This window comes from Fusarium fujikuroi, chromosome FFUJ_chr03 (genome assembly GCF_900079805.1).
Source record: "Fusarium fujikuroi IMI 58289 draft genome, chromosome FFUJ_chr03".
Classification (NCBI taxonomy): domain Eukaryota; kingdom Fungi; phylum Ascomycota; class Sordariomycetes; order Hypocreales; family Nectriaceae; genus Fusarium; species Fusarium fujikuroi.
This window is the reverse complement of record NC_036624.1, coordinates 805,622-830,467: the sequence shown is the minus strand read 5'-3', so window position 1 is coordinate 830,467 and position 24,846 is coordinate 805,622. Positions and strand designations below refer to the sequence as shown.

The following is a 24,846-nucleotide window of genomic DNA, read 5'->3' as shown; positions in this document are numbered from 1 at the left end:
AAATATCATTTGTATGAATGCACAAATCGTGCCCATTATCGTCTCTTAGATCTGAGTAGTCCCTCCCACGAAACATGATGTCTCCAGGAACTCTTCTGCTCTTGCTGTCGTCGTTGAGCCGGTCGTACCGGAACTCGAGGATTTGTTCGTCTCGGCTGTCGAGGCCGTCGTGTGTTTATGGCGACGAATTTCATAAATTCGGCGTCTTGACTTGGTGGCAGCGTACTGTTTTTACCACTACTGGTTCTTAGAATTGGGTCGTCTTTGAGTGTCTTGGGGTGAATCTCCAAAATGGCGCCTTTGTGCTCTCTTCCTAGCTTGGCGGCTTCGACAAGGCCGTGCAAGTCGATATCTCGCTTCTTCTTTTCCTTCTCTTTCATCATTCGTGTTTGGTCCGACCTCTCCATTGCTTCACGCTGTTCTTGTGTCATGGGCGTCTCGTCTTCATCCGGCTCGTGGGTCAAGTGCATCATGTGGAGGATGTTCTCAACAGGACCCATTTCTTGCTCAGGTTGTTGGGCTTCCTTGTCATCGGCCTTCTTACGCTTGAAGCAGCTAAAGGCCTTTGACAGGAGCGCGCGAGTCGGACGCCAAATTGCAAGCCAAGAGTCCCCGATCAAGTTGAAAAGGCTCTGGACTAGGCTATCAGGGATCTGTCGAATCAAGGCTCCCAGTGGAATTGACATGACACCAAAGAGCAAGCTCCATCCCCATTGGGCACCTGTAAGGGGCGTTGTGTCAAATGCTTCACCTCCCTTGAAGACGATAACGAATTGGCCAGCGATAGTGATAAGTTGAACGCCAATGAACCAAGGGTTGCGCAAGAATCCTTGATACCAAATATCCAGCTTGTTATCTACGCGGCGACAGTTGTGTTGATTAAAGAACTGCATCCAGACGTAGATATTGAGCACCAATGTCTGGAGCTTCTCAATCTCGAATTCAGTGTCGGGGTTGAAGAGATCCCATCCAGCGTAGTGAACAACAAAGATGACTATCAACTGGTAGATGGCTTGGCAAATGATCATCTTCCACATAGTGATGGAAATGATGGAAGCGTTACGAGGCTCAGGCTTTCGCTTGAGGAAGTCGGGCGAGGGGTGATCGGTAGCATAACCAAGAGAGGCAAAGATATCCATGATCAAGTTGATCCAAAGCAATTGAACGACGGTGAAGACAGCGTCGCCAACGAGCTCGGAAACGACAGTGATGATACCTGCGGTGATGTTGATGGTGAATTGGAACTATCGTTTGGTTAGCAAAAGTCCTGACCATATTGATCGATGACCTTACCTGGCAAAATTTCTTGACGGAGTCATTCACAGTTCGACCCCATGCCAAAGCCTTTACAATGGAGGCAAAGTTGTCGTCAAGAAGGATGATGGATGCAGCCTCCTTGGCAACTTCGGTACCCTGGATACCCATAGCAAACCCGACGTCCGCCGCCTTCAATGCCAGACCGTCATTCGTACCATCACCAGTCACAGCGACCGTCTCATTCATGCGCTTTAGGTGTGTTACCAGAAGCAGTTTATCCTCAGGGCTTGAACGAGCCAAGACTTGCAGTCTTGGAATAACAGCGTCGAGCTGCTCAGGTGTCAAATCTCGAAATGTTGGTCCATCCATGGCAATACCACCAGCTGTGTAGATACCACATTCCGTTGCAATAGCCTTGGCGGTCAAGAAGTTGTCACCTGTAACCATGCGAACGAATACTCCAGCAGCCTGACATTGACGAACTGATTCCACAACTTCGGGGCGCAATGGGTCACGAATGCCAAAGGCACCGATGAAGATCATGCCAGAGGCCAACCATTCTAGATTAATGTTATCGGGGTCGTCGTCTGGGCCATCAAAGATATCCTGCGCGCTAAAGTCTCGGTATGCAATGGCGACAGGTCGAAGCATCCTGTTGGCGTAGTCCTCAATTGTGTTACGATAGCTTGCACGGTCATTCTCCGAGAGTCGTGCAATTGGTACTCTGAATGTCGGGTCCAAAACGACAAAAGCACAATATTCAAACACAACTTCCGCTGCTCCTTTGACGAGAAGTCGATAGCGATCGTCATTGATCTTGACCAAGACTGCCATCCATTTTCGGGAAGAGTCGAACGGAAGGATCGCAACAATGGGGCAGTTGGCCCTCTCCTCAGCCAAATTATTCATACCAAGATGCTGACGACTAAAGTGTAGCAGAGCAGTCTCAGTGCTTGAGCCCATAAAAGTAGCGGTACCAGAGTCATCATTCTCAAAGGCCGTGGAGTTGAGAGCGATACTGTCCTTGATCAACCGCCGACATTCTGGAGAGAGTGACTTTGCCATGTCAATCGAACTGTCGTACTTGATAGTTGAGGCACGCGACATGGACGAATCGGGATCCGGAACAACCAGGTCGGTGTCGTCAAAGTAAGACTCCAGGCCAACACGTCCAGCCACAACGGTCATCTTGTTCTGTGTCAGGGTACCTGTTTTGTCGGAGCAAACTGTCGTCGCGTTTCCCATAATTTCACACGACCTGATCAATCGCACCAAGTTGTTATCTCGGAGCATACGCTTCGTGGCAAAGGCCAGTGCAACAGTCACATTCAGCGCCAGGCCTTCTGGGACAGTGATGACGACGACCGTGACGGCCAGAATCAGAATATGTAAAAAGTCTTCTGCCTTCTGAGATGGCCCACCAGTAACGGTGTGAAGAGTGACCATGAAGCGGATGAAGAGGACAAGAAAAAAGATGGAACCTGCAACAGCACCAATAACAATAAGTTGCTTGCCAAGACGGCCAAGCTTCGCCTGGAGTGGTGTCTCCTTGACGTCGTCTCTCAACGACATGAGGATACGGCCATAAGTCGAGTTGACACCAACGGCGGTAACGAGATAGGAGCCGACACCGCGTGCGACAGTGGTTCCACTGAGAATGAAGGGGTCAATTCGTGATGTAGCTGCATGGTTTGGCCTTGGTACGGTCTTGTGTACAAGATCAGCCTCTCCCGAGATGGAAGACTCGTTCATCTGCAGACTCGAAGCTTGCACAAGAACACCATCCACGGCAACAACATCGCCAGCCTCGAGGTGTAAAAGATCACCAACAACAACATGTTGAACAGGAATGCGCTGGAGTTTACCCGAGCGCATCACCGTCACGTCCCTTTGTTGTTTTCGCTCATTGACCTTCTTGAACTTGTAATTCTTCTGCCAATCGGTCGCTGCGCTTGCGATGATAATGACGAGGATCGCAACCACAATTGTCACACCATCTACCCACTCAACACGCGATGCGCCTATCGACTTGTCGACGGACTGGTAGATACCAATAGCGAGTGAGATGGATGCAGAAATAGTTAACAAAATGATGAGTTTATCATTGAATGCTATCCATAATAGTCTGAAGAAAGATTTCTGTGCTATTTGGGGCAGGCGGTTATCCCCAAATACTCGTTTTCGATCGACAAAGTGGTTATCGCGATGTTCGAATAACCCATTGTGTAACAGCGGCGGCGACGGTGGAGGGGATGCTGCTGATAGAACTGGCGGTCGTTCAAGGCTGCCAGAGGCTACAGCTTCGTCCAGAGTGACGGTTCCATCCAATGTTGTTTCGTCGGCGCTTAGTCCTGCTGAGATATCGGTTCGAAGACCAGCGGCTAAACCCAACAAGCCTCCAAACGCGCGCAGAGCGGAGATATTCTTGGCGGTCAGGAGTCGATGTAGTTGAGATGGGGTAAAAGCAAAGTTGTTGCCCTGGATATGTTCGTCGTCGTGCAAATTGAAAGGCGGGTCGACGTCGTGGGGTTCGGGTTGAGGATTCATCGTGTTATCAATCTTCGGCTGGTCGTGACTACCAGCGTCAAAGTTGGGGTTGGAGTTGGACCCTTCGCCAGAGCCGCCATAGCGTGAATCAGGAATACTCGTGATGTCGTCCATCAATGGGATTCTGTGTTACAAGTTTGCGAGCGCGAAGCAGCCGTTGATCCAGAAAACCTGGTACGGCACTGAGCCACAGAGATGGGTTGATTGAAAACAAAACAGAAGAAGAGAGGAAGAGAGATTCAGTTGGTGGATCGAAGACGGTTTGAAGGAGACGGGACGGTTGATTGTGGAGGAAGCACTGAAATCATGCTCAAGCTCTAGCGTGGGGGAGGCTTTTACAAAACTCTACCCCGAAAGCGTTAGAGTCAGCCACGACCAGCAGGAAAATAAAGAACCTTAAAGAGAACCTCGTCATACCTGGACGACTTGTCTCCACCGGGAAATGACCTTCTGGTGGGCAGAGTTGATTGTGAGTGGTGCTTGGCAGGTCAATCTCTATTCTGTGGCGGCGCAACTCTCTTCAGTTCTTGTCTGGGGGTCCCGGCTGGTCCGCCTTGACCAAAAATACGCCATATCCAGTAACAATCAGCAGCGACACGTCGCTAACCCACTGTAACTGGTCCGCCTTACAGAGGACCGAGGGACTGCCCCGTACCTAGTTGGCTTGGGGAACTCTGGGCTGGGAACTGATATTGTCACTGCCCATCATCTCGGAAGGGCCGAGACTCTAGGGGGGCTAGGTAATCCTGAAAATGCTTGGTGCTGTTGCTATCGTGTCTTGGCGGTCGGCTTGGCTGCAACGTCGTTTGTGCTAAGAGAGACTGAAGCTTTTTGGTTAGTGCCGTCGTCGTCGTCATCACGGCAGCCTCTAGTGTTGAAGTCGTCTGAGAGCCATCGACGTCAAGAAACGTCGTTGAATTAAGAATTGAAACACTAGGAAGTAACGAGCTCGGAGTCCATGAGGCAGATCATGCACAGCCAGCACAGCCTTGAAGAGCCCCGTTGAAGAGCCCCATCTCAAACCTTACACGCGGCCCCTGGGTCTTGACCTTCCTTGTCCGTCTCTAGCTGAGTAATAAAAGAGGCAACCCAGTTTTTCTTGGCGAAAAACAAAATACTACGCCAAGATATTCGTTACTGTCGTATCTTCCATGAGGCCAAACTTCGCTCTGCCAAGGTTTCTCCAAGTGATCTACCAACGAGTTAGATGATGCGAGTATCATAACAATTCTAGATAAACTGGAATAATTGACTCAAGTCGATGACATTTACAGTTTATCAAGGCAGATCAATCAGATACGCGGGTCCGGGCGCATCTGATAACCCCGAGGCCCCGTTCTGAACAAGATGCCCAGACATTTGGAGTCCAGAAATAAACCGAGATGATGAGCTGCGATAGGAGGTTGGAGAGAGGCATATTATTGGATGGCTAAGTTCCCAGAACTACATGATACTGTCTGTGTACAGTTAGGAGTAATTGTTGTAGTTGAGTTGAATTAGGCTTTTAGTTACATAAGGCGGCTTCCAGATGGTGAATGGCTATCGACGTTGAAACGGTGAAGATTGAAGCCGTTGATAACAGTCAAGCCCGCCCGTTACAACGAAAAAGTCAAAAGGCACAAACTCAAGAGTAACTCCATCTTGATCGAAAAAAGCAAGAAGTACAGACACAACCCACGTGCAATGAGCACAGACTCACTACACCAAGACTAAACTCCATCTCACCGTGTCGTCTTGTCCCTACAGCCTCACATCTCACAATCCATCCTTCTATCCCAAACCATCAATGAAGGACACAAGGTGCACAGATCAATTTGTGCTCGTGACCACTCCTAATAGTCTTCCCCCTGGCAATTGTATTCCACACTGCGCAGTTCAGTTCAGTGGTCAAGACATCTTATGACTTTCCACCTATAAAGCCAGAATATTGAATACCGTATCCTTCACTTCAAACCAATCTCGTCTCGTCTGTCCAATTAATAACCCGCTCTCTTCCTCGATCGCTTCAGCGCCCTGCCGGCCGAGACATGCATTCCCAGATCAACATTTCCAGACATATTAGTTGCACAAGAACTTCACATCGATCCCGGGATATTTGCACGACCCTGTTCAACAAACTTCCCCATTGAGACTGTTTGCACAGAGTGATACAATACAGAAATATAGATTTATGTCAACGGCAGAAACGTGCCAAGCCGTTAGATGTTAAGCTTGAATCAAAGACAAGACATGGCGTTGTCTTTCGCTTCGACCTCCAAACATTGAGCACATGGTGTCGTATCATGTCCAGCTCTGTTTCGTTTCACTTCTGTCACTGCCCCTAAACTCGCCCTATAAACGTCCTCGGGGGAGAACCTTCACCTCAGAGCTACCCTATCCGACGGACATGATGCTCCAAACAAAGCAGCTTCCCGTATCAAAGATCCCGTCATTGTCCTCCATTTAGCTCCCGATTCATCCCAAATGCCTCGACATGACTCGCTGCTGTAGTTTGCTCTGGACAGGGCAACATCCGTTGCTGGATACCCGTTGGGACTCTCCTTCTGGGCTCTGAATCTTTATTCGGGGTGACAGAGACATTGAATCCACATGGCGGCCTTTGACAGAATTGGGTCTGTGAAACGGGTTCGGTGTTGAAGGTCTCGAACATGTTGCTTGGTATAAGTCTTCAGATTGCCTGGATGTGATTCACAGATAAGCTTCTTGACTTCCCCCTCGATCTTCAGTAGCTCTTTCAAACAACTCAAGACTATCAACCATGGAGCTACCAAGAGGTTTACTCACCCTCTTTCTTCAGTTCATCCTCTTGCCTCTAATAGCAGCTTTACCTTATCCCCTAAATACACTAGACGATGAAGTCTTTGCTCCCAAAGTCATGATCATCTCAATGGTATACCCCCTCCCCTACCTTGACTCATACCACTTCTCTAACACCACATTACAGTGGTCTCCCGAAGCTGCAGTCTGGCACGAACGCCTCCCGGGCTCAAATCTAGGCAACCTTGCCTCTAAAACGATTCACGCCCCTGGCCTTTCCATGCTCTTCCCCTGCGCCACCTGCACTGAAGATGGAAGTATCTGCCATGTAACCATCGGCGAAGGGGAGATAAACTCCGCCACTTCACTCATGGCTCTCATGCTCTCCCCCAAGTTTGACTTTCGCCATACATACTTCCTCGTCGCCGGTATAGCTGGCGTGAATCCCAAGTACGGTACTCTTGGTTCAGTTGCCATCGCTCGTTATTCAGTCCAGGTTGCGTTGCAGTATGAGATCGATATACGATCTCTTCCTCCAGGCTGGCCCACTGGGTATATCTCATATGGTCGTGACCAGCCTTATCAACAGCCCTTTATCACATATGGCACTGAAGTCTTTGAACTCAACGCTCAACTTCAGGATGCTGCATACAAACTCGCATCAAAGGCTCAGCTGGAAGATGCGAATGGACCAAAGGAGTATCGTGCACTCTACCGCCGAATGGGCGAGACATATAAGCGTGCCTCTCAACCTCCATCTGTCATCAAGTGCGACACTGCTACGAGTGATGTATACTACTCTGGTAGTAGACTCTCCGAGTCCTTTGAGAATACTACCAAAGTGTGGACGAATGGCACTGGCGTCTACTGCATGAGCGCTCAAGAGGATAATGCAATCTTGGAAGTCCTCGTCAGAGCAGCGATTGCAAAGATCTGCGACTTCTCAAGAGTCATGATCTACAGGACAGGTGATCTCTCCCATCACCCCTATTAATCATCTCGCTAACCCTTGCAGGTTCCAACTTTGATCGTCCTCCTCCTGACTACACCGACCTAGATCATCTCACCGCCGCCAAACAGAATGGCTTCTCAATCGCTATTGCCAACATTTTCAACGCAGGCATTGAGATCGTAAAAGGCATCATTGAAGATTGGGACACCACGTTCAAAGCTGGTATCAGAGCAGAGAACTACATAGGAGACATCTTCGGTAGCCTCGGTGGTGAGCCTGACTTTGGCTTTGGCAGTTTGACCCATGGTGAGCGTATTGCGCCAGATAGTAAGAGCAGTGAGTTGGCGAATAGGGAGATGGATAGACGGAGAATCTTGACGCAGAAGTCTTTGCGGAAGATCTAAATTAGTAAGGGCGTGATAGCACGATAGTTGGGTTTGTGTCATTTGGTGTTGATAATCTTGGGAGAGCGTATGGTATCATGGTGAGGTCAACCTTCTTTCTATTTTGTTTTAATAAACACTTTTTGGGGCCCTTTTTAAACCGCCTTCGTTCTCAATCGTTTCCGCTATAAGTTCTTTTGTATCATTGTGGCTTTACTTTCATGAACAAATGTGTTTCGCCAAACAGTCTCAGGTATGCTTCGTTCTCCTCCTTACGCATCAGCAGGCCAAACGGTTTCATTGATTCACAATATAAACATCATCTCGCATCACTACAACTTTTCAAGTCACGTTACCACGGCCCATCGGCCCAAACGTCATGTTCATTCGTGGCACACAACGTCGCCCAGCCTGACGCAACCCACAGTACAGTAACATGAAGGAATAAAAGGAGAATGCTCATAGCTAAGCCCCACGCTCGTGGACCGCTTGCGAAGTGATCTCCATAGCCTTGCCTAAGAGCAGGAGAATAGCTCGTCATTTGTGGCATGCCGAGATCTAGCGCTGCAATACAGACGAGTGGAATGCCTACGTTCGGTTGGACCATGAGTGGCCAGCAGGGACGTGTGAGAGTAATCATTTTGATGCCAAACAAGCCAAGGCGAAGGGTGTAGCTGAGTAGCGCAGAGTTCTCGCCTGCCAGATGCATGGTTCGGATGAGAAACACAGTTGCTCTCCGTCTAAGAGCGTCAGCTGTGGTTGTAGGCGGCGGCATCAAAAGTGGAGGGCTTTGAGAATTTCGCCTCTCGTGCATCTCTGAGTGCTCAGATGCGTCGCTGACGCTCACGGCTGGTGTTACAAAAGATCCGCGATGACTTTCCTGACTGTGGGACATAACCATTGACTGCGAGCCACGATGTCTTGATAGAGACTGGTGGTGCGGATCCAGCCGAGAACTTTGTGCACTCTTAGTAGGCGACAGATCTCTCGAAGTAGTCCTAGCCAGGGCACCGAGCTCTTCAAACTTGTCTGATGTTGACGTTTGATGACGATGTCGAGGGCCTATAGAACTGTAAGAGTAGGTTTGTTACAACACAAGAAGTAGAAACATACCTGGAACTGGCGTACTTGGGGGAGCGGGCGAGTCTAGATTTTGTATGCGAGTTCCGATCCCAAGATTTGGTGCAGGCTCCTGACTTGCACCATTCTCGAAGGTCATTGACTCGCCTCGCATGGCTTTGAGAACCTCATTGGCACTGGGCCTTTCACCGGGGTTGAGAGCCAACAATCTCTTCAATAGCTGGTATAGCTTTGAGGGAAGATCTGGTCGCTCGCGTCGTTCATCCTGGAACCCTTGCCAGTGAGTGATTTCGGCTCGAAGTTCATCCACATCTTCAAGTTCTTCTTGCAGAGCATTTGCGCTTTGGTAAGGAAGTCTCCCGAAGCACATAAAGTAGAGAATCATACCAAGCGAGAAGACATCCGACTTTGTGGTGAAGTTTGCATATCGACCTGAGGAGACATCCATTTTGAGGACCTCGGGGGCGCAGTACGAGATGGTTCCGGTAGTGCCTGAAGATTTGCGGACGACATTTTCGGGCTGGACTTCACCGAAATCGCTGATAAGGCATGTCGTTCTGCCACCCTCACGATGGAGCAAACAATTACTTGGTTTCAGATCGCGATGAATGTAGTTGGCTGCGTGGAGATATGCCACGCCGGATGTGATGTCCTTGAACAGTGTGTAGATTTCATCAAAAGGGAGCTTGCGGTTGCCGTTCAACAAATCGACCGGAGTTTCGAGTTGGCCCTTTGACCGTCGACGCATCTGAGCCTTGAGCTCTTCTTTGGTCGCCTCACGTGGTGCTCCGCCAACGATGTACTGTTGGAGGTCGCCACCATTACAGTATTGCTGGAGGATGAATGCGCAAGCGACACTGGGGCCAAATCGGGTGAGTCTAACATCCTCAAGCCAGACGTGCCGATACGATACGAGGTTCGGATGGGAAAGCTTGGCGAGAAGCTCGACTTCGATGAGAACCTTCTCTAACCAGGCGTGATCATCTCCGACAGGGACTCGTTTGCAGGCGAATTCACCAAGGGCGCATCCGTCAATTTCGTGCCGTACAAGCAGCACGACGCCTTTGCCTCCCTTGCCTAGGACTCTTTCTTCGACGAAAAATGTGTTGAAGTAGTTGGGACTGAATGCATCTCGCCGTATTCTGCTGCCTTCCGCTTGCGCAACACCGGGTGTACTCGACACAAACTCGGCCTCATCTGGGGCCGGCGATGGCGATGTCTGATTTGTTGTCGGGCTACTTCCGCCCAAGATAGGACCAAAAAGTCTTCTTACTGGACTCGGCGGGTGATCGGCGGAATTATCGTTATTCGCATTGGCAGCGCGGAGCATGCGAAAGTAATCGGGGTCGACATAGGTCTCTTGCCGAGCACCAAAGGAATCATAGCTTCGGTCGGAAGGATTCTCGGAACGAGTAAGCGGCTGATGGCATGTAGGACAAGTCGAGATGCCTCTGATCTCGAGTCGATGTGATTGAGAATCGCGAACAACGATAGCGTTGTGGTGACGGCTGCAAGTTACAAGGGTTGGTTAGCTTGCTACTACCTACGGATACCTTGCACAACAAACAAAAGAGAAGAGTGATGACGTACAGAACAATCTCTCGGCCCTCATGGGGCTGGTAGGGAATTAGCGACATGTCCTTAGAGTGGGAGCGTCAGGTACAAAATCCAGGATCGCAATCATGGTAAAGATGATGCGATGGGGAGGTTGAGGATTTTGTGTTGGAGCTGTTGGTTCAAGTGGAAATGGAAGTGGAATGGAAGTGGAAAGTTTCGCGGGGAAGCTCCAAGTTCCCAGTGGCAGGTAGTAAGTGGTGTTGTATTGTTGATCGATGCTGACAAGGGATCGGAGATATCGAGGTAGCATGAACAAACAACACAACACAACACGTAACAGTGCGACTCGAAAATCCATAAAATTACAGCGAGAGTTTGTGAGTCATCAGCTGCGATCACTGCATCTGCTATAAGAATTCTTGATGAGGATGTCAGGTCTATTTGACCGTTGTATTCTTGACGCTTCTATGAGCTCTGAGGCACAAGGTGGAGCTTGAATTGATCCATCGATGCTGATCATCAAGAACGTCGATTAAGCTTTGTCATTTGCATCTTGACGCCGTTCGATGGGCAGATCTGGAGCTAATTGCCTCTAAAACTTTATTGAGCCAGATGATAGTAATTATAGTATTGACAAACTCAATCCTTTTGCACTCAGCCACTGTCCCAGCTTCAGCCAGAATGTCAAATTAAAGGTCTAGGGTATTTTGGTTGCCCATGCCTGTCCTCGACGAACAACACCTTCCCCACTATCGCGAGGCTTCCCAATTACACGCAAGCGACTCTCTTTGTCCCGAATTACTCACTGCCATGTCAGATCTACGACAAGCGTGTGATCGATGTCACAGCAAGAAGCTCAAATGTACGAAAATCCCAGCTTCTTCTGTTTGCACTCGCTGTGCCAAAGCTGGAGTCACCTGTCTCTTCAGCCCTCCAACTCGATCTTTGCGCCATCCTGACAATGCAGTCTTCAACTGGTCTATGCTTGGCTTGGACGAACCTGCAATCGAACCAGTTCCAAGCATCAACCTGGATCAATTTATCACAACACCTCCTGTTAGCCAAGTTACAGATCCACCTCCACCTCCACCAGCTCAAGTCACTGAGATATCTCAGTTGTCAGATCTCATGGCTGGACTGGATCGCCTACAGACCAACTTTCCAACCTCGCAACGAGATCATTTATCTGCAAGGGAACTCACAGAGTTCATGAAGATATGCAAGTTTGATCTTGGATCATTCCTCGAAGATCTGCTACAACGTTCACAGAAGCTACTTCACTTATACCCTGAAGTTCTCAAACGACTTGAACCCGAGGATATCAACTGTGATGCCCCGGACTGCATACATAACGCACAAAAGGAATATTTGCTCTCAAAGTCCAGAGTTCCAATCGACCAGTCCCTTATTCACCTCATTATGGCCTGTCACCTAAGACTACTGGATATCTTTGACATGATCACTAACCATGGGCGTATGTGTGCTCATGCTGTGCCGCTTTTACCCAGAGAACACGAGCCCAAGTTCGACATGCCCGAGATCAAGATAGGCTCTTTCGTTGCCCCGAAAATCTCGGCAGCTTCAATGATGATTGCAATGGTGATCGAGCTCCAGCATTCCCTGAGCTCAAGGGCAGAAGAACTGGAAGGTGCGGTATCATTAGCTGTCGGCAATGAGTCGAAAACAGCAAAAATCATTAGTCTTCAATGCGAGTCATTGAAAGAACGGGCTTCAGACACTCTTGACGGTCTTTGTTCTCTTCGAGACAACCTTATGAAACTTGGTGTCATCAGATGATGTCTTTTTATCGTTTACTTCAATACACGTTAAGGGGAACCGCAGATGAAGAAGCGCAAGAATATTTCTAAGCGACGAGAAGACATAAAAAGAGGCGTAGGAAGTATTCTGTCTTCGAAGCGCCTTGGACAATGGTAATGCACAAGAGTCAAATGGCATCGCTCCTTCATTAGTCGTGTGCATGAAAGACAGACATCGCCGGCTTGTTAAACGGACGTGGCTTCCGATGCAAGCAGCCTGAGAAGGGCCGGCTTGTTTCATTAACTACCTACCCTATGAGATTGTCGGGCTCCGTCATCTGGCCGTTCGATGGAGAATGCCTCTTACACGAAAATACTCGCTGCAGACAGATTGGGGCTTTGACAGAGAGTGCTGACATGTTGAAGATACTGCCAGATCGCTGGAAAACGTCAGGCAGCTACAGGCTTGTCATACTGTCGCTTTACAGTAATGTCCGAGATGTTGCAGCGTTGCCATTTTGAGATCCGCCCCCAAACAACAAACCCGATTGCAACACAAACTTACACTGTTTTACAACCAGTGAAACCACGATTTCCAATTTACCCGCATATAGCTGTCACAAGCCAGCTAGCACCATCGTCTCATTCGATCTGTCGCAATGCTTTGCCGTGGCCGAGATACCTTATGTGCAATTCCACTCTGTGTTCCCCATGAAAGAGGTTCTGTGGATAACCTCAAAGCTGACGTTTGCGGCTTGTGGGTGCACAGAAATACAGGAGAGTGCATGTAACCAGCTAGGAGAGGAAAGAAAACCCGAGACCTTATTAATCCTAAATGATAAAAAGATTTAGGTAATTTAGCCTAATTTTAGGGGACTCTCTACTAAGTTTATTTTAGCACTCTCTTTTCAAGTCTTGAGTTTTCTCCCCAAGGACCAGCTAAAAGGGGTGGAAGTTCAGCCTTTAGGCCCTGATTTAATTGATATGAATGGGCACCTTTAATACGGTTTAGGTGACTTTGCTACTTGCATAAAAGAGCTGTTATATTGGGTTATATATAACCTGCTATACTAGCCCTAGTCGGTCTTAGGGGCTTAATTAATAAGGAAGGCAGTTAATAGAGAAGGAATTAGGCAATATAATTATTAAGAATTATTTAAAGTTAATAATACTATTATAATCTTATATAATTAAGAACTTATAAAGATACCTACCTTATTATAGTAACTTATAGTTCTACTAGCCTAATTTAAAAAAGAGATCTTAACTATAAATAAAAGTAAGACTAAAAAAGAGATTAAAGTGCTATTAAGTTAGCCTATATTAAATTAATCTCTTTTTACTTAATATCTAACAGTATAATAGAATATATTTAAGAGAGTAATATAAAAAGCTCCTTAAAGTAATATATAGAATCCTAGCTTAAAGATATAATAGACTAAAGACTAAATAAAGTATCTCTTTAAGAGTTATAATATAAAGAAAGTAGTTAAAAAGCTAGAGAATAAAAAGACCTAACTATTAAAGACTATTTATATTAAGATTAACTATAAGCTTATTAAGTAATATCCTTTAAATATTTTTAATTAAATAAAGGTTAATTATAAGCTTAATAAATTATTAAGAAATTAAAAGGCATTTCTTATAATAATAAGGGAGATAAGTAATATAGGCTATAATTATAAACTAGATATTATTACTATAATTAATAATAATTAGGATTAATAGATAAAGAAATATAGAATTAAGGCTACTGCTATTAAGTAGAATAGGCTTTAAAAGATAGATCTATATTAGTAGGCATTTAATAGTATATAGAAAGTTAGACTTATAGCTCTTAAGGTTATTAATACTTTAGGCTTATTATCTCTCTATAATAATATAAAAAAGTCTTAAATAGACTTTTAAATAGATAAAGATTTAGTATTTTATAGTTAGCTATTTATTTATAAAGCTATATAGTAGTATTTATCTAATTAGCTATTATCTTTACCTTTTTATAAAGTTATAATAACTTTTATTTTATTATTATTTTAGACTTTTTAGTTAACTTCCTTACTATTAGGTTATCTTTTATATTTAATAACTAATAGCTTTAGAGACTTTTAATTACTGCAGTATATATAAAGACCTTATTGGTATATAGATCTATAGGCAGGGTTAATTAAAAAGGCAGTCTTTAAGTTAGTAATAAGTTAAGAGAAAAGTTAAAGACCTATTAATATAAATAATATATAATTAATAGTGTGACGGTTACGATGAGCATTCCAGGGTAAGAGGTCTAGCCTCGTTAGTGGGGTCAGAAGGCTATCTGTAGTGATAGACATAAAGGGATAGATTCCCCTTAATATCTTAGTTTTAGTATGCCTTTTTAGATAGAATTTTATACTTTTTGTCTTTATATTTGATATTATTAAACTAATTACTTGATTACCTATCTAATGATAAAGACCCTATCTTAATTAAACCTTTATGGCTATATGCACTTAGCTTGCAATTAAGGCTATTAGAAATTATTATCTTCTTGCAGTCTTTTCCTTATTATTACTCTTTACCTTTAAATTAGTCTCTAAAACCTAGAAAATCCTCTTTATTAACAGTTACTACCTAAAGGGATTTTAAAACTAACTAATTAGACAGAAAGGAGGGCACTCTTATACTACTAAAAGTTATAAATATATTAAAGAAGGAAGGCATTAAAATAAAAAGATATAAGGCAAAAGGCTATAATAATAATAATAATAAAATAATAATTTACTTATAGGAGCTATAGATAGTAATAGATCTCTTAATTTCTAAGCTAAGAGCAATAATGCTAAATATCTTATAAATATAAAGGGCAATACTGTAATTATAAAACTGAGATTATTTTGCGCCTTTATTTTATAGGATAAGGATTTTACATTTTAATAAATAGAAGGGAATGGCCTTAATCTAATAGTACTGTAATATGGCTATAGTATCCTTAAGGGATGCCTACTTTAGGAATAAAGTTTTTTAGGGTCTTTATATTAAGACTAGGACTTAAAGAGCTATCTCCCTTAAGGAGGCTAAGATTAATAGTACCTTAAAATTTTAGTAAAATACCTTTTAGAATTATTTAATTAAAAGGTCTTTAAGAGCAGTGCTATAAGATATTTTTATATTAGCAGTATTCTAGATCCTTATAAAAGACCTAGCTATTATAATAATAATTAAGATAATGGTTTTATAGAGGATAGATAAAAGAGATATCCCCTTAACCCCTTGCAGAAAGGAAGTACCTATAGAAAACTTATAAAGATATTCTAAATTAATTAATTAATTAATACTTACTATAATGAGTTTATTTAATACTGCTTTAACCTTTAAGGATATAGGAATTTAGTCTATAAAGCCTGTAACTCTGCTGATTTAAGCTGGCAGTATAACTATAGCCCCTGCTATAACTGATAACTAATTCTATACCTTTATTAAAGCACTCTATAAGCAGCGCGGAGGGTATACTATTATTAACTAAATTTCCCTATATAAGGAAACCTTCTTTAGGGAGAATATTATAGAGTATCTTTATTACTTTAAGCGTTATATAGATAACGCTAATATCCTACTAGAGAAATGCACTATAACCCTTAAGACCCTTACTATAAAGTCTCTTATAGGTGATGTCTGTTATGCCTGTAAAGGATATGCTTAAGAGGAAGCCAAGAAGAACCTAAAGGAGATCTTTATAGCTGAAGATAATATAGCTATAAATAGCCCTAAAGCTAGGCTTAGGAAACTTAATTAGGAATAGCTTCCTAATAACTACCTTTAAACAATTAGATAGTTAACCTGCTATTAGTTTAAGTTTAAGAAACTTAAAAAGGAATATAAATTAATAACTATTTAGTCTAAAAATGTCCTTAATACAATTTACTAGAATATTTTAAATAAGGTCTTTCTATAATATAAAAAAGGGTGGGATAATATATAAAATATACCTTATAGCTAACTTACCTAAATAATTAAATTAATTATTAGTAATAAGATTACTAAAGCTAAGAATTATTAATACCTTAAAGAAGATAAGAAAGATAGGCTTTAAGATTAGGCTTGAGAAATCCTAAAGCTAAAGGCAGTAGTAAAAGTATCTACTAAGACAATCCTAAAGAAAGACTAAAAGTCTATGGCGGATATCTTAATGGATAAGTTAATTGCCTTATTTAAGGAGATATAAGTTAACTTAGCTAAAGAGGCAGAGAATAAAATTAAAAAGATATTTAAGATACTTTAAGTATAAATAGATAAAAGGCTTATAAACTAGATAATAAGCTAGCCTTAGTATATAACTATCTAAATACACTTAATGGCTATAGACCTAACTAATTAGACAGAAGAAGAATTTAATATATATATTAACGTAAACTATACCGATTAAGGCTAATAGTATTTATATTAATATTACATTAAAAAGGGCCACTTCTTAAAAGGGTACTATAATTTAGAGTTTAATAGAAAGAATAGTATAGCTAATTATAATATATTAAGTAGTATAGCCTAGGTAGGTTATTATAAAAAGCTAGTTTTAAGCTACCTAATTTATAAGGTAAAAGCTAATTTTAGCGTTAGAAAACTAATTTATGCCTAGATCCTGCGCTTTTTTAAGTCCTTTCTTTATAGAAATGCTAAGCATATAACTGCATATAATAATACAAAAATTAGTTAGAATATAGAAGGAAAGGTCTTAAATACTATCTAGGAATACCTAGATAAGAAGCCTAATCTTAATTCCTATAAACTCCTATATGCCCATCCTGGCGGTAATACCTACTTGCCAGTAGATATTATAAATAGAATATATAATAACACTTAGCCTTAAGATATTAAATTAACCTAAATGAATTTTATTATATTTAATAAATACCTAGGTATAACACTAAATAATTAGAAGCCTAGGCCCTTTAAGATTTAAATTTCTAATGTTAGTATAAATATAAATACTAGGAAGTAAATTTATATTAAAGATAAAGAGGAGGTTTAGGCTATAGAAATCCTAGAGAGGCAAACTATAAAGAAGGACTTAGGGAGTCTTAGTCTTTCTAGGCAGGAAAAGGGACCTAAGGAATTAAATAATCCTAAGGCTTGCCAAGACTAAATTCACACCTAAATAAAGGCAGATATCTATTTTAAGAAAATTAGACTAACTATCTTTAATATAGTAGTACTTAACCTATAGCTAGGTAAAGAGATTATTAAAGGAATAGAGGATATAGTAAATAGTATTATTAAGGTTTTATACTAAATAGTTAAGGATATAAAAACTAACTAAAGTACTTCTTAAATTACCTTAACCTTTATAAATATAATTTAATTTATAAATTAAAACTATAAGAAGAACTACTAAAACCTAATAGAAGAAATGTTAAAGATTAGTACTAATATTAATGCTATTTACTTTAAGACTGGCAGTAGAGATATAATTAATCAGTTAGATAGGTATATTTAAAGTAGTAAAGAATAAGAGTTAATAAAAGGGGAGTATATAGTTATTAAGAATAAAGGCACCCCCTATAAAACTCAGTAAATAGTCTAAACTATCAACCTAGGCATAACGCTATAGCTAACTAATAATAAGGAACTAAAGGATCTAATAGTAAATAACCTTAACTTAAACCTCTACCTTTAGAATGGCAATAGGTTAATAGTATAGAGGCAGGAGCTACCTAGAATTATAGTTAGGCTTAATAACCTAAATAGTTATATTATAGAAGCTATAGTTAATATTAGGTCTAAAGGGAATATTATCTTTAAGAAAGTTATAAAGGACTATAAGCTAAAGATAATTAATATTAAAGCTATAATAATATTCTATACAGGCAATAAGCTTAAGATAATAGGCTAAATAGAGGCTAAAATATATTTAATAAATATTTAAGTCTTTTAGCAGTTCTTTATTACTTTAACTAAAGTAATAGTACCTTTTATTTTAGAAATGCCTTTTATAAGATTAATATAGATAATATTTAATTATTTACTATAAGATAGATTAATGCTATTAATCTACTAGCTAGGTAATATAAAGTTTATTACTTTTACAGTAAGATTAGTTAAGTAGAAGCCAGTATAGATTAGAACTAAAAGATTAGTTAGTTTAAAATAAATATTAACTTTATTATTAAGCTAGGAGTTAAGGATATATTAGGCTTAAAAGAGAATAATATTTTATTATTAGTTAGGGCGATAAGCTATAAGTCTGTAAATAAGGTTATTAAGTTAATTGCTAGAAAAGGGATAAAGCAATATAAAGAGGTCTTTAGAGCTGCTTTTAATAAGATTAGGCAGTATATAGATAGAGCTATTAAGGAAAGGAAAGAAAAAAAATAAAGTATAAGTAAAGATAGAAAGGTAGCTAATATTAAAGTCAATATAATATATAAATAAAAGGGGGTAAAGATCTATCCTATAGATAATATGCCTTTAGATAGTTCTATCCTAGATGGTAACCCTTTTTAGAAGGAGAAGAAGTAGGCTAAGATTAAGGATATATTAAATATAGCAGTAAAGTATACTAAATAGATTACCCTTAAGTTCTTTAAGATTAAGTAAGGTTATTGGCTAAAGGGAGAAAGGCTTTTAGCACTAAAGGATTAAGTAAGTAATATATTAATAGATATAGAACTAAATATATTCCTTAAGGTAATATATAATTAAAAGGCAACCTTAGTATAAGATTTCTTAAAGTGCAGGCAGCTAGATCTAATTATTACTTCTTTATAAGTCCTAAAGGTAGTTCTATATAAAGTATAGTAAGTAAGAGATATCCTAATACTTAAGGGTTATAAGGTAGCAGTTATTAGGCTATTAAAGGAGCGACTTATGTATAGAGTATTAGAGGAATCCTATAGTGCCTATTAGAATGCTTAGTTTTTAGTTGCTAAGAAGGATAGTAATTTCTGCCTAATTAATTTTATAACTTTAATAAATAAGGTAACTATAAGGGATAGCTTATTGCTGCTATATGTAGATAAGTTCTTAGTAGATTTTACTATATATAAGATTATTTTACTACTAGACTTCTTTTTAGGATATAATTAATTCCCTCTTAATAAGAAGAGCTAGGATATAACTATATTTAATATGCTAATAGGGCTATTAAGGATATATAGTTTGCCTTAAGGAGCGATAAACTTAGTGGCCTAGTTTATAAGAAATATTATCTATATCTTTAGAGACTTTATTCTAGAGATCTATAGAGCTTTTCTTAATAATATCTATATTAGGGGACTAACTATTACCTATAATAAAAAATAAGTTGCCCTAGATATAAGGAGGTATATCCTTAAATACCTAATTAATATTAATAAGGTTTTTCTTAATATTAAGCTATTAAAATATATTATTATAGAAAGAAAGTCCCAGTTCTGCTAAAAGATAATAGTTATAGTAAGATATCTTTATAGTATATATAGAAGGGCACCTAATAACGCTAAGGTAATTAAGATTATAAAATAAAAGAAATATACTAATATAAGGGAGGTATAGTTATTCCTAGGGATTACTAGATACTATAGGTAATAGATCTATTACTTTATCTAGATTACTAAACCCCTTATTAAGCTACTCTAAAAGGATATTAAGTTCTTATAAGGCCAGCTAGAGTAAGAGGCAATAGATATTCTAAAGAAGAAAATTACTTAATTACCTTTATTAATTATCCTTAACTATACTAAAGAGGCAGGGGAGGTAATCCTTATAGTCAATATAAGCTTAATTAGTTAGGGCGCTATACTAATATAAGTCATTAAAGGGAAATGCTATTTAGTGCGATTTAAGTTAGGGTTATAGAATAAGGCTAAGTCTATATATAATATAATAAAGAGGGAGTATTAAGTGGCATTATATACATTTTAAAGGTTAAGAGGGATAATATATAGCATTAAGTTTACCCTTAAGACTAATATATAAGTATTAATATATTAATTAAATAGGAAAGTAAATAATATATTTAGGTTATTAATCTTATAATAGATTAGCTACCTGCTTCTCTTTGACTTTAAAGTTTAGTATATATTAAGACTAAAGAATAGGGTTACTAATAGACTATTATATAAGTAAGCTAGACTATTTAATTAGTTAGATATTAAGGTTAAGGAGGATATTAAGGACTTTATTAATCTCTACCTTAATATAGTTAAGATTAATAGATTACCTAAGATCCTTAATAGAAACTATTTACTAGAGTCTAAACGCTTAGCCTATTACCTATTAACCTTATAAAGGCCACCAGTTATAGCAGACTCTTAATACTGTACCTTAAGGAGCTAGAGTAAGAAGTTCTTTATTTATAACTATTGGCTCTAGAAGTATATATGTTAAGAATAGAAGTAGCCTATGCTAGTTAAAGAGGATCCTGTAATTTAAAAGGAAGTAATTAGGCAGTATTATAAGGGATATGGCTATAAAGGATATAATATTACTATTAACTTAATTTAGAAGAGATATTTCTAAAAGAACCTTTAGGGGGATATTGCTGCTATAGTTAGGTTATATAAAACTTATTAGAAGTATTACCTTAAGAGACCGTAAAAGGTAGTCTATTATACTGTATTAAGTAATCCCTTTACTAAGGTCTATTTTAACACTTAATATATGCCAAATAACTAAGGGTATAAGTATTTACTTAAGGCTTAATGCAATCTAATAGGATAGATTAAAGTCAAGCCGCTAAAAGCCTTATTAATAAAAGCAATAGCTAGATTTATTAAAGGATTAATCTTATAATTCGGGATAATAATAATTACAGTAGTAAATAGAGGCCTGGAGATAAAGAAGGAATTACTATAGGTCCTTTAGCAGTATAAAGTAAAGACTATTAAAACCTTACTATATAACCCTAAAGCTAATAGCCTAAATAAGTATAGTTACTATATACTTAAAAAGGTCTTAAAGAAGCTTAAGTGTAAAGGGAAATATGCCTAGGTAGATAACTTTAAATATACTCTATTTGCTAAATAGATAGCTATAAAAGGATCTTATGGATTTTTGCCTTTCTACCTAATATATAGCTAGGAGCCTGTATACCCCCTAGAGGTTAAATACCCTACCTGGCAACTAATTAATTAGAATAAGGTTTATATACTAAAAGAGAGGCTTAAGGTATGAATTTATATCCTGCAGATAAAAGGAGTAAATATAGAGAAAGCTAAAGTAAAGATTATTAAATACTAGAAAAAGGCTTTAGCCTTAAGGAATAAGAAGCTTTAATATAAGGTATAATATTAGCCATTAAGAGTTAGAGACCTTATTCTTAAATATAATATACTATAAGTAAATAATATATTAGTTAAGTATAAAATAACTAAAAAATAGGATAGTCCCTTTTGTATTATTAAGCACTATCTAAAAGCTAATTATTATTTACTTTAAGAGCCTAGCGTATTAAGGCCATTAAATAAGTTAATATATAGGGATTAACTTTAGAAGTTTATTAAGGATAAAGATAGTTAGTAGACCTATAAGAAAGACCTAAAGCTAAAAAAAGAAAGGATAAATACTAAGCCTCTATAAGACCTAGTTTTTAGCGCCTTAGGTGCAGAACTGGCTAATTACATTAAGAAGAGAGTAACTAGATTAATGCCATTAGCCGACCTGGTTATTAACTTAGAAAATAAGACTAGTAATAGCAATAAGGATAAAGAGGATTTAGGTGTATTAAACCTAATGCTAAACCTATATAGAAGACCGAGAATACACTTTAAGGTATAGCTTAAGGGGCTTCCTAAAGGTAAGAAAAATACCTATAAATTAATTAATTAATCTTAGATTGATTAATAGAGATTTTAAAAGCCTTAATTTAGGGGCAATTAAGATATAGAGAGTGGAGTTATTAATACTAAAAGCATTTTGCGGCATTATACTTTTAGTAGGGGAGGAAGAGATAAGTAATAATATAAAGAGATAAAATACTACCCTTATAAAAAATAATAAAAGGAATAATGCCAGTATAGAATAGAGCCTATAAACTCTATAAGTATGTATTTAGTTATAATAAAAAAGGAGGATAAATTTAATATAGGATCCTATAGACTTAAAAGAGAAATGTAAACTATAACTAGAATAGGAAAAAGATACTAAATAAGAGCGCCCTAAGGACTATAGATAGGGGACTAGAACTAAATAATTGGTTAATATATAGGAAAGATAGCCCTTAGATAATTAGTATTTTATTAAGATAAGAAAGGTAAAGTCTAGACTTAAGGGAGATAGATTGGCTTAGATATGCCTTAAGAATTTAAAATCTAGACTAGATACTACTTAAATGCCTAGATAATATATAAGATATACTAAAGATATGCTTTTAATGTCTTAAATAAGTATTAGATATATTTTAGATTTCTTAAATATAGCACTAAAATTATATATTTTTAGGATATAGACTTTAAAATTCTGTATTCCTATTACTAAAAATTAAGTCTTTATCACTTAAAGATACCTTATTTCTTACCTATTATTTAGTTAATTATAAGTTTAGTATTCTTTATTACTGCTATATTATCTAGTTTATTATCTTAAGGTATTATAGGCCACTAATTAGTGATTCTTAAAGAAGATTAAGGGTTTAATTAACCTATAGATATTTAGTAAGATCTTTTAGTCTGCTAAGAAAAACCAGCTTAAGTAATACTATCTTTCCCTAGCAGGGGAGCCTTAAAGAGATCAGATTAAGGTTTATTAGCCTAGTAAATAGAAAGATAGCATTAGTTACAATTAGCCTTTATATTTTAAATGCAATTAAAATACTGGCTGCTTTAGAAACCCTTAATTAAGATATAGCAATAAAAAGGCTAAAGGATATACTTATTATTCTAGCTAGTAGTAGAAAGGTAAGAATTAATGCAGTTTTAATATATCTTAGGATTGTAAATGCTAAAAGAACTAATTAAAAGGGCTTTAAGGTAAGGCTTACTTTTTATAAACTTAAAAAAGAACTAGCCTTAATAATAAGTAAACTTAGCTAAGATATATATAGGCTAGAGTTATTAATAAGTATACTTGGTAAGCTAATTAGTAAGGGCAGTATTACTTTAACTAGTAACTGTAAGTATCTTTTCCTAGAAGATAAAAGCGGATTTAACGGTTAGTTTTAAAGAGCCAGGAGTAAAGCAGTATAAGAGTTTAATATATAAGGGATATTATATATAGTTAAGTGCTATACTAGTATAGATCTAAACATTAAAAGAATTAAAGATTTAAAAGATTAGTTAGTATATAGGGAAAGTATAGAGAATAGTAGTATTTATAAGTATATAGGTAATAGAATTTTTAAAATTTTTAGTATTAATTTAAATGCCACTATATAATTGCTAATAATAATTAACTCTAGAGAGGAAATTAGATTTATAAATATAGCACTTAGCGACTGCTATAAGATTTAAGAGAGTCTTCTTTCCCTTCTTTAGGAGATCGAGACTATTAAGGGCTTTAATAAATATATTAAAAGGTGCTAGTATTAAAAGATTAAAGTAGTAAGAGGGATTAATTAAATAAAAAGTATTAAAGGAGAGATTAAAGGAATAAAGGAAGAGGAAAAGAGGTAGAAGGTAATAAAAAGAAAAAGGATTTTAAGTTTAAGATAAGAGCTTTTAGGTATATAATAGGGATAAATTACTAATATAGCTGTGTAGGGGGTTTCTATAGGTATAAAAAGCTCTTTTCTCTCTTTCTTAATTCCTTTTTCCTTCCTCTATCTAATATATTACTTACTTCCTGCTTTATTAATTAATCTAATTGCCTGCCTCTATACTTTAAGATTGCTTAAAGCTATTTTTAATCTTATAACTATACTTATCCCTAAACCCCTGCCCTAATCTGCACTTATATAACTGCAAATTCTATAACTGCAATTATATCTCCCTTCTAGCGCTAAAGTTAGAAGTATTTAATTAGTTAGTTTTTTACCTATTAAGCCTAAAGGAAACCTTTATTACCTTTAAACTGAATACTATCTGCTGCTACTGCAATAATATCTAATAATAACTACCTATATAATGGATTTACTTCTATAAGTAATAATAACCCTAGCTCCCTTAAGCTAAAAGACCTAGCTCTTTTGCTTATACCTAAGAATAATAATAAGTATTACCTTTAGCACTTTATTAATAAGTTAGTGCAGTACCTTACTATCTATAGCAGATATTATATTAAAAACGGTAAGAGAGACCCTTATAATACTAGGGAATACTTAAATACTAATAACCTTTACCTTAATATAACCTTAATAATATAGCCTGCTATAATCTACCTATAAGAGGATTAGAGAAACCTTTTATTAATATAAATTAATCCCTTAAGGTATAATATTATATATATATCTATATAGTATAAACTTATTATAAATAAGGCTCTAGCTTTATATAGTTTTAAGACCTAAAAGACTAATAATAACGCTAATATAAGTTAGGCAGGATACTACTTCCTGCTAGTCTAGCTACTTAAGTAAATAGAATAGAACTAATATACTAATAGAGAGGCCTTAATATATCTTCTGGTTATAACTTTATATAGAATAACTAATATCTATTATGCCTATAACTAA

At 38.3% G+C, this 24,846-nt stretch overlaps 4 protein-coding genes; 2 read left to right on the top strand and 2 right to left on the bottom strand.

Annotated features, from left to right (window-relative positions):
- Window positions 1-35: 35 nt before the first annotated feature.
- On the bottom strand, window positions 36-3,918 carry FFUJ_02401 (probable calcium P-type ATPase; the record flags this gene model as incomplete). XM_023574126.1 has 2 exons in its annotated part: window positions 36-1,244; window positions 1,294-3,918. 2 exons carry the CDS (start codon window positions 3,916-3,918, stop codon window positions 36-38), a joined length of 3,834 nt encoding a protein of 1,277 aa, XP_023427540.1.
- Window positions 3,919-6,562: 2,644 nt separating this feature from the next.
- FFUJ_02400 (related to purine nucleoside permease) lies at window positions 6,563-7,917 on the top strand (the record flags this gene model as incomplete). XM_023574125.1 has 3 exons in its annotated part: window positions 6,563-6,694; window positions 6,749-7,529; window positions 7,577-7,917. 3 exons carry the CDS (start codon window positions 6,563-6,565, stop codon window positions 7,915-7,917), a joined length of 1,254 nt encoding a protein of 417 aa, XP_023427539.1.
- A 331-nt stretch (window positions 7,918-8,248) lies between these two features.
- FFUJ_02399 (protein kinase P1/eIF-2a-like protein) lies at window positions 8,249-10,613 on the bottom strand (the record flags this gene model as incomplete). XM_023574124.1 has 3 exons in its annotated part: window positions 8,249-8,958; window positions 9,010-10,484; window positions 10,567-10,613. 3 exons carry the CDS (start codon window positions 10,611-10,613, stop codon window positions 8,249-8,251), a joined length of 2,232 nt encoding a protein of 743 aa, XP_023427538.1.
- A 637-nt stretch (window positions 10,614-11,250) lies between these two features.
- FFUJ_02398 (related to Transcription factor ACEII) lies at window positions 11,251-12,330 on the top strand (the record flags this gene model as incomplete). Its single annotated transcript, XM_023574123.1, has 1 exon — window positions 11,251-12,330. The coding sequence occupies one exon, from the start codon at window positions 11,251-11,253 to the stop codon at window positions 12,328-12,330; it is 1,080 nt and encodes a 359-aa protein (XP_023427537.1).
- Between the last annotated feature and the right edge of the window lie 12,516 nt (window positions 12,331-24,846).